This window comes from Cydia strobilella, chromosome 21 (genome assembly GCF_947568885.1).
Source record: "Cydia strobilella chromosome 21, ilCydStro3.1, whole genome shotgun sequence".
Lineage (NCBI taxonomy): Eukaryota > Metazoa > Arthropoda > Insecta > Lepidoptera > Tortricidae > Cydia > Cydia strobilella.
In genome coordinates, this window is record NC_086061.1 from 8,001,237 (window position 1) to 8,014,189 (window position 12,953).

At 36.0% G+C, this 12,953-nt stretch overlaps 1 protein-coding gene across 3 annotated transcripts in view; it reads right to left on the reverse strand.

Moving 5' to 3' along the window:
- LOC134751107 (uncharacterized) overlaps nucleotides 1–12,953 on the reverse strand; it is a 77,946-nt gene that overhangs the window by 14,949 nt on the left and 50,044 nt on the right. For all 3 annotated transcript variants that reach the window (XM_063686455.1, XM_063686457.1, XM_063686456.1), the window contains exons 5-6: nucleotides 5,505–5,654; nucleotides 2,008–2,103 (exon numbers count right to left, since the gene is read on the reverse strand). In XM_063686455.1, the coding sequence (XP_063542525.1) occupies nucleotides 2,008–2,103; nucleotides 5,505–5,654 (246 nt within the window). The remainder of the gene's footprint in view (nucleotides 1–2,007; nucleotides 2,104–5,504; nucleotides 5,655–12,953) is intronic.

Sequence of the window (12,953 nt, forward strand, 5' to 3'; positions counted from 1 at the left end):
CCCCAGTAAATTCACTGCCATCTGTCGACACACTTTAAAACTAAAAATGAAGATATATAAAAATACGATAAAATGTATTTAAATATAGATAAATGATTTTTTTATTTACATTAATTATTTTTATGATTTTGACCCATGTTCTTTCACTGATATGCGTTAAAATTGTTAACTAACAAACGAAACCGTCAACGCCATCTATACGACAGTAGGTCAAAACTAGTAGCGCCCTCTGAACGAGAATCAAATTTTCTTGATTTTCGAGGCACGTTTTTTCCTTAGACTGTATCCATCTATTACGGAGTTATATCTATCTTTGATATATATTAACAGACGAAATGGTAAGTACAAAGTTATTAGTAAAATTGCTTAAAGATCTTTCAGGCATAAACTGGTAGGTATATTATTTTAATTTCGCACTTTTTATTGGCTGAATTACGATTATTGACCTAATTATTGATTGAATGATGTTCTCCTCTAGCGGACGCATTCCTCAACCGATTCTCGTGAAATTTCGTGAGCATTTTAAATATAGTGACATTTCTAATAATATTGCATGCGCTAGGTAACCAAAATCATTGTACGTCGCAAGACATATTACAGAGAACAAACTGTTTATAACACCTGTATTCATTACCTGTAATGCACAATTGATGAATAAATTATTCTAAATGATTCAGGTTCGTTTTTTTTAAATGCTTAAATGGCAAAAATTGTCACAAAGGACTTAAGGGTTATAAGAGTGTACAGCTCCCATAGCCACTGGTAATAGACAAAGGAAATAAGACAAATGATTGAAAAACGAGGAAGACTAGAGGATATTTTCTGCGTGACATTAACAACAAACAATCGACTATCATCATTTCAATGTCAATACCATTCCCTTAAAAGATGCTTATGAACACCTAGCACATAATGTCCCATTGTGTGCGGTTTGGGTGGTAAACCTGTCTAGCTTGATTGCCTTTGGGCCTTGACACATTACTACATGAGTGTCATATATTTTTAAAAGCCTTTCAATGAAAATGATCGATAAACACTTAATCATTCAAATAAAAGAACATTAAAAACGAGAATGGCTAGATTACGCGGCTTTGTTTCTTTACATTTAATATATTTAAATACGAAGAGTTCAACCAATATACAAAGGTACGAAAATTGGCGGTTTTTGTGTTTTTTTTTACATTCACCTATAAAGCTATTACGAAATTTTCTGGATCCAGGTCTCATAGATATTCCGATTCTGTAAACCGGAGTACAAACCATAATGGAAACTGAATATTAATAATGGCTTTACTCTGTCCAGCAGTACAAATATATCATTTATATTTAAGGGTTAATACCGAACCCGAGAGTATTACCTAATCGGTTTGAGTAGGTAAGGATTTATACCTCTATCTTTATTCGTAAGCGTAAAATATGTGAAAGATGTGAATTAAACACCGATGCTTCAATCGTCCATACGGGCAAAGAGGATATAATAGGATAGAGCGGTACTCACGGTACTGGCATAATAAATTTTGTAGCTACAGTAAATTCGCTGCCATCTATCGACACATGATTAAAACTAAAAATGTAGATGTATAAAAATAACATAAAATGTATTTATATATGGATAAATGTTTTTTTTTATTTGCATTAATTATTTTTATATGATTTTGACCCATGTTCTTTCACTGATATGCGTTAAAATTGTTAAATAACAAACGAAACCGTCAACGCCATCTATCCGAGAGTAGGCAAAAGGTAATGGCGCCATCTGTTTGAGAATCAATTTTTCTTGATTTTCGTGGCACGTTTTTTCCTTAGACTGTATCCATCTATTACGGAGTATCTTTGGTATGACGGAAATAGAATGGAAAAAAATAAAAATTTATGGAAATTTTAGTACAGGTTTTTCACATACTAGGGCTATTAGGATTGAAAAGACTCGCGTTTCTGAATAGAAATAACAGAAACATTCCCGAACCTGAAATAAAAATTGATTATTATTAAAAAAATATGGTTTACCTTGAAATAGACTTCGACGCCGTAGATCAGGAAGAAGGTGACCACGATGAAGAGGAGCACCGCGTAGCAGCCGTTGAACACGTGCTGATAGAAGCTCTGCGGACAAACAATACTGTCAGTATGCTTCTATATTGATATGTATATTATAACACTCATCCAACTTTTCAGCTGGGTAAATTATTTAGACCTTTTTTTATCACTAAATATTTAGGTGCCATAAACGTCAAAATTAGGCGAATCGCTTAAGGCGGTTCCCTGAGCCAGAAGGCGAAAAATCTCCTGATATGATCATGTTTTTCTAAGAGACGTTGATATTCGTAGACGTGGAAAAAATATATGTAGTTCTTGACTATATTATCTTTAACAACATAGCTTCCGATACACGAATTATGACACTTCGCTCGATACAATTAATTCCCAAAGTAACCTCTAACTCGGACTTTTAATCCTACTTTACTCGGTTATTTATTATGTGATACTATAAACAAAAAAAGAAGAAAAAACAATCTTAACATAAATAGTAATTTCATAGTAATTTTTAAAATAAATAAAAACCGACAAAATTCGATCAAAATTGACACTTGGCGCGTATGTTCTTTCCCGTTCTTTCTTGCGAAATGTGACAAAGACAGTGGCAAACCGATGGAACGGCCTTAAGTATGCAGAGATAACAGAGAGCCTTTCACGAGATTCTCGTCATGGGGGATGGTGATGTCAACGAGCTAACCCAACGTTGCGATCGATCTATTATCACGATGTCAAGACTTATTGGCTACAATAGTCCTGTCAGTGATGACATATCAATCCCAATAGAGCGTGGCACGACCATTTTTGAGAACTGACGCAGGTAATTTACTTGTAGTACGGTACTTCGCGGCCCACAAGGCCGTATAGAAGAGCAAGTTGCTGGTGAATAATCCTGGCTACGAGATTATGTCTGTGCAGGTACTTATCGTTAGCAGGATGAGATCAACCGGAAATGATAGGTATGCCTGAGTGACTGTCCCCTCTTTCCTTCGGTTGGTAATGTTGGTATCAATTACTGACTGAGCAACCCTCTGATCTACAACTTTGTGGGTGTTGCTCCGACTACTAGGTCTTCTCTTCTTACTTTGATATTCTCATACCTTTTCATTAGGAGATATGCTGTTTTCTAGTGGTCGATTCTGAGACCAATCTTCTCTTCTTCCTGCTCATGACCCATGACCTCCAGATGCCATTTGTTTTGAGCCATGAACCCCAAGTTATCAGCATATCCATGATCTTACGTTTGCCGTTCAACTCTACACCCCCATCATACATAAGCAATTTTCGGATTATGTATTCAAGTGCCAAGTTTAACAGCAAAATGCCATAAACAAAACATGTTTACCGATAAAAACAAAACTGATTTATTAAATATGTATGGAGACTATTTTAGGGATGGTTGCTTGATACATCAAACCATCTGTGATCATAACTAATTATTTTCGCAAAAATGCTTTTGTATGAGAAGATAATTTTCTGTGAGTTACGTTAATCATAATCAGGGGCTCGAAATTTTAGTACCGAAACCACACATAGGATAATTTCAAATAGTTTTTTGTAAAAAAGTAACACTTATAAACCTTAATTAAACGCCATCGCCACTTGAAATGAACACATAACGTCTTAACACTCTACAAAAACATTTGACAATATCAATATACTACACATCTACTAATACATGCTGGCATCTACTAATGCATGCATGGTGTTTATGATACATCTACGTTTGGTATGATTACTAAGACAATGTACCTATAAACTAAAACACAAGTTTATTAAATAAGTAATCGTACCTTACGGTAACAAGTTTCGTAAAACTTATATTTACCACATCATCAGAGAGCGAAACTTTGGTGCCGATGACAGGCGTATGACGTTAAGTCGCATATAGGATGTTTATTTATTTTTTGGTAATTTATACAAAAATTAAACAGAAATTGGTTGTCTTTTCCAACAATCTTGTTTTTAACATGACAGACAGTTATACGTGGCCAGTACGTATAAAAACTCTCAACTCAAGGTTCAATATCAGTAAACTAAAGAGGCTAAGTAATAAGTTGTTATTTGATTAAGTATCTAGATAACAACACACTGTATTTAGCTTGACGTCATACGTCTGTCATCGGCACCAAAGTTTCGCTCTCTGCACATCATCCTGTGTCCAAAAAAAAAAAGGTTTTTACGTCGTCCGCACTAAAAGTGCGATCATAATCATTGAGTCGACTAAATATGTTAGATGCAAGTGCACTGAGATTAGATTATAAGCTAAAGCTTGAATAAATTTCCTAATAGTGTGCAGACATAAAATTTATACAATTGTCAATAAAATACAATTATTTATTATTTAAGCGTTATTAATAATGCCATTAGTGTACTTTTGAATTCCTTTAAAAGTCTATGTTTCGTTTTGAATGGCCAGTAACTTCTGTATTTAATAACAATATGCACCGTTATCGTATAAACTACCAATTACTTTATGGTCCGAAGGCGATTGTTATTTTTTATCAGATTCCAAACAGTACTCGCCATCCCAATAAAAAATAAAACTATCCCGCGGCTTGAATTCTCGGTAAAACTTTTTGCTCCTTCTAAAGCAATTTCGTCTGGGTTGAATCGACAAATCGATACAATCTTACATCTTACATTTACTGAACAAATAATACAAGAGTTATAATACCGACACAAGTTAGCATCTTAACACTATCTAAAAAGTTTAATGTACATTAAATTTAAACAAAGGACTAAAATGTAACTTGGTAAACTTCGCCAAACGTTAAGTTTATTACAAGTAGGTAGGTCAACCGGGATAAATGCAACTATGAGGTTATCAACAATTTATTTCTCGAATGCGATTGGTCGGAACGCCCCCTGTGTTACGTTTTATTTCCAAGTAGCTCAGGCTTTTATCACTAGATGACAGTTTTTTATAATTCACGTTGTTTAAAACAAAAACTCAAATAGATGCAATAACCCCATAGTTGCATTTAGGTACCCCAGTCGACCTTACCATATCTATCCTGTTCTTGTGATGTTAAATTCACGAAACAAAATATCAATAGTGCGATATAGAAACTAAACTCTTTAGGAATTTCAGATAAGTCTGACCGTAGTATGACACATCGTCGGCAAAGTCACAAACCTCAAGAGGTTAACGCCTGCTAACTGAACTCCAAAGAGTTAAGCAATATGCGACTTTAGCTAAAGTCAGCTAAGGTCACAAATCTTTTTACTCCTCTTTTGGAATATGATTTGCGGCTATAGCCGACTACACTTTTTTTACTTGAACCGTGTCTCAGCAGATATCTCAGTTATATGAGTTACCTTTTCTTTAGCGGTGGTGTCAGCAATGTTGGTGGTCAGCACCTCGGCTGCCAGCAGCGAGTAGCTGATCAGGTTGAAGGTCACGAACGCCAGGAATGACTTGGACTAACCAGGGCCGTTCCAGCGGGTATCGCAGGTATATGAGTTACCTTCTCTTTAGCAGTGGTGTCGGCAACGTTGGTGGTGAGCACCTCGGCTGCCAGCAGCGAGTAGCTGATCAGGTTGAAGGTCACGAACGCCAGGAATGACTTGGACAGGAACCGGGGCCGCTCCCAGCGGATATCGCGGAGATGGAACACCTGAGGGCAAGGAGTTATGGATTTATTCATCTGTCAAATCTAACAAGCCATTGATGGAGTTTTTAGAAAAAATGGTACCATTTACCTACTTTTTTTCAGTCGAAATAACCCAAAAGTAGATACTTTTGGGTTTATTTTAATCAATCAATCAATCAATCAAAATATTTATTGTTGGTCATGAGTTACAGAGATGTTATTCTAATGTACAATGGTCTTCATGTATAGTAGTATATATTTGTATATATTCTTTAGTAGCTTGTAAGTATTTTTTTTTTTAAGTTTAATAATTATTAATTACTAATTAGTAGGTATCTCTAAAAAGAATTAAAATAAGGGTTATTTCGACTCAGAATCACGAGTACTATTTATTGAATGAAAAAAAGACAAAAGTATCCCCAGTTTTTCATATAAATTTTGAGTGTCAGGTTTTTGTCGGTCCATACAAAATGCGTCACAAAACTGGGCACATTTTTTTTTAATCTTCGTGATTCTGAGTAGAAATAACCTAAAAGTTGATGGTTTTCGAAAAAGTTAATGTACACTTTATTTAAATAAGTGAAAATGCCCTTATACTCGTATGTAATCGGTTGTCCCTGTAATTTTGATATTAGTGGTCATTAAATCTTTGACCGCCAAACACGTCAACTGACGCGTGCTGCTGCAACTCAATATCAACCTTCCTGCATTGCGACAAGGTTCAAAAGGTAAACCGACAAAATTTAACAAAGGTGTTCTAATTTTCATCAACAAGTGAGTAATTAATGTCTAAGTTTTCATCAACGTATACTAGCTTTTATGATGACGCGTAATACGTGCTTATTTTACGAGTATGTTGTTCTTTCCATATAAAGTTAGAAGATATGTTATAATGAATATAAAAAAGCTGTACGTTAGCATCGAATGGCTCTATTATAGTACATTACGATACAAGTGCGAAAAATAGAAAATTCGCAACGAGTGGCGATAAATTAAAACACGACCGAAGGGAGTGCGAATTACCTATTCGCACATGTATCGTATAACGTTTTACAGTACACATGGCCCTTTAAATTTTCGACATAGTTATGTAATGTGCTCATTATCGCACTAGTGCGGTAAAGTAGCACCAATGTACTGTAAATTAAATTATTCGAACTTAAGAGTATCTTAGGCTTTACATTTTCCTTAGTGATTGAATTTCCTTTCCAAGTCCAAGTCTACAACATTTGAAGAATATAAATAATATAATGAATGAATGAATGTTTCTTTATTCAGGCAATAGACCCATTACATACAATACAATAAAACATAAAAAGAAATACGGTAAAAATAAAATAGAATAAAAATAAAATAAAATAAAACTCACTAAAAACTAAAAAACTAAACTACTTACGGTTCGGTTGCTGATGCGGGGACAACCAATGCAGGAAAAACGCATTTTGGTAAATGTTTTCATTTACTGTCACAATAAGCCTATTATTAGAAATGCGTACCCTGTTCCAGAACGACGCTATTCGGTTTCTAATAATGGCAAAGAAGTCAGGTACCCTGGCTTCAACAAACATCGCTGACGCACTGCAGAACCGTGGTTGTTTGGTCAGAATTCGCAAGGCGTCATTGTACTGTACTCTAAGGATGCTGTAAGCTTTTCGTGTATATTTCGTCCATAGTTGGCAAGTATAAAAACTTTAGCAATATGCCCGAAATAGCATATATAATGTTCCAATTTTTAAGATTGCGCATTCTGTCAGTAGGGTATCTAATTAATGGAATTATACACAGTACAATTTCTTAGTAAATACGTCAACAACAAAATCTGACGTAGATGATTTCGTAATACATGTGTGTTAAATAGATTATACTTATTCACAACGGGTACAACTGCAATATTCAGCTACATTTTAAAGTGCAAATTAATTGTTTATTACAAGCTTTTTTACATGAAAAATTGTTAAGCTTTTATTTAACTTGCCCTGTTAGGCTGTTAGTATAGTATGTTAATGTGTGGGTCAGATCATACAAACATTAAAATAAATAATTTCACGGTTTAGACTTGCAAATCCAATTGTTTACAATGCATCGCGGCCACCGATAAAGTACTCGTATAGGTCACTGTTACACTAAATTGGAGTAATTACGCACTAACACGTGTTTACTGAATAACCATTAACATTCAACTTTAAAGATGTTACAACGGACCTTGGGAAGTAGAAATCGCAGAATGCAGTACAGTTCAAGTGTATACTCGATTTTTTTGGCGTTACTAATGTCCGCGGATAAATATAAGGATGGTAGGCACTCAATGTGGTATAATAATAGGGAATATTACGCGAAACTCTGCGTAGGGGGCGCCAGGGCGCCACTACCACAATCTGAGGGTCTATCGTGAAACAAGAACATTTCTTTTTATCTAACATCTCCGTCACTCTTGCATATTCGAGCGATGAAGAGGCAGATAGCGAATTTTCGGATCCGCGTTTCCCGGTAGGTCCTCTGTAAGCAAACCGCCTTGATGCATCAATGTCATATTTTATTATCTCTGAAAACTTGTCAAAAACCTGTTAAAGGTACAGTATGTATAAGTTATTCTATGGTTTACTAAAAAGGCAGTAATATCCCCTATTTAGGTACGGGTATCGTAGGTATGGGTATGGCTCCCTTTTCAATGAGGCAGAGATGAAAGGAGACGTGCTGGAATCAATGAATAACATCTCCCTCAAAAATAAAATTGCGCATTTGAGGTTATTTTCATATTTTTAGCTTTTGTGCATAAACTGTCACAATTTTTTAGTTTCTTTTTAAACCTATGTTCGTGATTTTTTCTATCGAGCGATTGTCAAAATATCAGGATTCGAATCGATGAAAATCCTCAAGATTGCCAATAAATTTTTTGGCAACCGTATTGTGATCTAAAAAAGCGGTAAGATTTTTCAAAAACTCCGCTGTCCGAACCTAAGGCACCTTAAGTAAGTAAAATGTCTTTTTTTTAATACCACGACGGTGGCAAACAAGCATACGGCCCGCTTGATGGTAAGCAGTCACCGTAGCCTATGGACGCCTACAACACCAGAGATATTACATATTATGTAATATATAAGTAAATTATGTTTAACTCTCAGCAGAGCTACCTTCTAGAAATCACGTATAACTTGCTTGGCCAACCGTTCGAGATAAGTTGTAGGCCTATAGTGCGAATATTAGTCATTCAATTTTACCGTATAATGCATGTGCCTGGTTTAGACATCAAGTTTACTTCTATTGAGTTCTTTCTAAGTCTAAAAAGAATGGACTAGAGTTTTCTTTAAACGGTTTTTAAAGAGTGGCGGGAGTGTGCATCGGATAGGACCAAATGGCGGGTAAGAGGGGAGGCCTTTCCCCAGCAGACACTTTTATAGGCTAATAAAATAAAAGGATAAAAAAGTATATGCTATATAAATCATCTGTCTGTTTCACTGTAATTATCTAATTAAGTCTTAAAGCAGGAGACTCGAGTCTGAACCAACACTGGTTGTCGCGTGGACAAATAAGACCATCATATCCGTATTGTATGTTTGTAAACACTAACTCATGTGTAAAACAAATGTTGATGGAAAAAACTGAACAAACTTTTACATACTTATTGGAATTTTAGCCATCCGCTTAGAGTATATATATATAAAGTCGAGTTTAATCGCATTGATTACAACCTTGCTAGGTCTAATCAGGCAATTTTGTGGCCTACTTAGACTACTTAGTTGTTATATAAAACAACCGAGCGCTTTAATATTAAAAACAGTCGTAAATCTAAAAGAGATCTCTTTAGTACGTATTTGTAAAGTTTTACCAGTACACACGAAATTTAAACATCAAATGTTAAAAGAACAGTTATTTTAAGACCGAATACAACATTTACCTAGCTGATCTCTGATAACCCAAAACCGACCAGGCAAGTTAGAATTCGCATGCTAAAGAAACCCCAATTTACTTTAATGGACGAAGAACATCGCAGTAGCCGCAGTAACTTCGGTGTTCGCAGTAGGCCCTCAGACCGGTCCAGCCAGCGACCCAGCCGGCCGGCTGGCAAAACAATAGGATAAGGACAATAAAATGCTATGTACCTGCGCTCAGTGCAATGACACAGAATAAGTAATAGTATCACACACAGAACACACACATACAGAACGGCCAAGCACCTTCCCGCCCCGATTCGAATTACCTCGCCCCGCGACAGCACATTGACGGCCGTTTGCCGACCGCTCAGTACTGTTTTTAAGCAACTTACACAATGACGCATGCCACGTGCCGTTCACACATAGAAACGCAAGTAATTTTTAGGGTACCGTACCCAAAGGGTAAAAACGGGACCCTATTACTAAGACGTTTCTGTCCGTCTGTCCGTCTGTCTGTCACCAGGACTGCAAGTATCAACCGTGATAGCTAGACAGTAAAAATTTTCACAGATTATGTATTTCTGTTGCCGCTATAACAACAAATACTAAAAAGTACGGAACCCTCGGTGGGCGAGTCCGACTCGCACTTGTCCTGTTTTGATGTATAGCTTGTCCGCCCTGTGGCAATGATAAGCTTTTATTTAACTTGCAATGTTTGTTTATTACAAGCTTTTTTACATGAAAAATTGTTAAGCTTTTATTTAACTTGCCCTGTTAGGCTGTTAGTATAGTAGTATGTTAATGTGTGGGTCAGATCATACAAACATTAAAATAAATAATTTCACGGTTTAGACTCACTTGCGAGCAGCGTTCACAACGACCGTGTATGTACGCAATACACGGTCGTCGTGAACGCTGCTCGCACTATTAGTGCTTGAGAAAGGAGACCCAGGCTCTCCGAAACATGTCGCGCGAGTGACTAAAACAAGTGAGTCTAAACCGAGAAATTATTTAATGTTAGTATGTCTCACAACAGTTTAAATTAGATCATAGGTACAAACTAAATTAGACCCACTTCCCATTATTCAATTGAGCTGAAACTTCACATATGTACATATGTAAGTTGGGTGACAATGCAATATTATGGCACCATCGAGCTGATCTGACGATGGAGACAGGAGGTGGCCATGGGAACTCTGTGATAAAACAACGCAAACTAATTAGGTTAATTGTGTTTGGATTTGTTAGAATTTTCTCGACGAGTATTAGTTGCCAGTTGAAAGAAAAGTACAGTCAGCGATAAGAGCTTGTATAGTGGAAAAAATAATATTTGCATCGATGAATGTTATCGCTAATGGCTCTTTTACAATAGAGTAATTAAAAACCGGCCAAGTGCGAGTCGGACTCGCGCACTAAAGGTTCCATGCCATTACGCAAAAAACGCACGTTTGTTGTATGGGAGCCCCACTTAAATATTTATTTTATTCTGTTTTTAGTATTTGTTGTTATAGCGGAAACAGAATTTCAACTGTCTAGCTATCACGGTTCATGAGATACAGTCTGGTGACAGACAGACGGACAGACAGACAGTGGAGTCTTAGTAATAGGGTCCCGTTTTTACCCTTTGGGTACGGAACGTTAAAAATGGCACTCGTTTACTAACTAACTTTCGTTACTTGAGCTATACAATTTTGATCCCACAGTTACTTTTCTACATTTTCATTTCTAATTTTTCTTAGTATTCCAACTTTTCAATTCATAGTCTGTTGTTAAATTAAACAAACATTAATTTCAAAGTAAATAGGTACGATTTGTGTCGAATTCGATGCGGTTTATTTTTACGTGAAAGCAATGTACTATTATTTATACATGTACTATTTTATGGTATATAGCGTAGGGGTTTTTTTTTATTTAATAGTTATTCAACCATAAGTTACCTATTTTTTTTTTTTCGTATATAGTTAAACCCAATATAGTTAAATCAGTACCTTTTATGTTAATGTGATTATAATTCTAATGTAAACTGTTGAGTTAAATGACAAATAACAACACAGTGTGAGACATCAAAATCATTGACGGTGTCTATTTATGTTTACATATCGACTAGCACATGAATGAATGAATGAAATCGTTTATTCACAATGAACATAATGGTAACATAAGATCTTAATTGACATGATGCTTAAATTCGTCGAATCTGTGCATAATGTAAGTGTATAAAGGTGCATCCAGACTACTGATCATCTTCCAAAAGTAAAAACGGATAATTACAGTAAATTTAAATCCTATTTCAATGAGTGCTCAAAAAACAAGGGTATCTGGTACAGGACCATTGTAGACGAACCACCGCGCATACCTTGGTTTGCTTCTCGAAACCTCAACAGAAAAGAATTAGTTATCTGCTTTCAAACCCGAACTTATCACATCCCACTCAACAAATTTAACTTCATAATGAAAAAAAGAGACGACCCAAACTGTACACGGTGCGAGAGAGAGGAGGACCTCCTCCACTTAGTTCTCGAGTGCAAAATCAACGAACAATCTAGGTTGGATCTCTTAAAAGAAACTCGGTGCTCTGCGGGGGATCTTCTCTTCTTCTTCCATCAAATCTTAAGCTCAGGGTTCACTACAGAATATAGTGGTAGATTTATAAGTTTTATCATACAGTCATTGGACCTTAGATTCGAATATTATAGAAAATCTCCTCAAGTACTCCCAATTGTTTAAGTAACCTCTAAAGTTTAAGTAACAATGTTATTATTTTTAAGCCGACTTAATCATAAGATGTATGGCTTATAAAATAAATAAGATTAAAAAAAAAAACGTGCATCCAGACCATTCGACTCGCGGTGCATTACAGCAATTCGGCCTTGTTTCACGGTGACAATTGTCGTCGGACAATTCGCCAATACTTATTGACCCAGAAATGGACAGAAAATTGTTAGTGCCAGGTGAGAATTGTCAGGAAGCACCGACCCAAATATTTTTTTTACCTACTAGATGAATTTTGAAATTGAAAGAAAAATGCAAAATATTACCGGGAAGATTTCGCTTAACGACCTGTGTTCTCGCGGAAGTCTAGGGATTAACCACCGGCCCGATTGCCCGAGCGCCAGCGAGGGTCTCCGTATCAGCTTTGGCAAAAATGCTTTCGTATGTCCATATGTTCTCCTCTGTAGGTCGCATTTTTTAACCGATTCTCGTGAAATTTTGAGAGCAGGTTCGGCAGTTAGATTTTTTTTTCTGGCGTTTCGTTTTTTTTTTTGGAAAATGTTCAAAATGGCGGAAATTTGCCTAAAGCACTTTAGCGCTAATAGTACTTATAAGACCACTCGCTGTGATAATGACTCAACGAAGTATTTCTTGTTTATACATTGTTTAAGCTTATCGCGAGGTCTACAGTTCACAGAGCCACTAAAATCACTAAATAGTCTAAATTGGCGAAAGACAA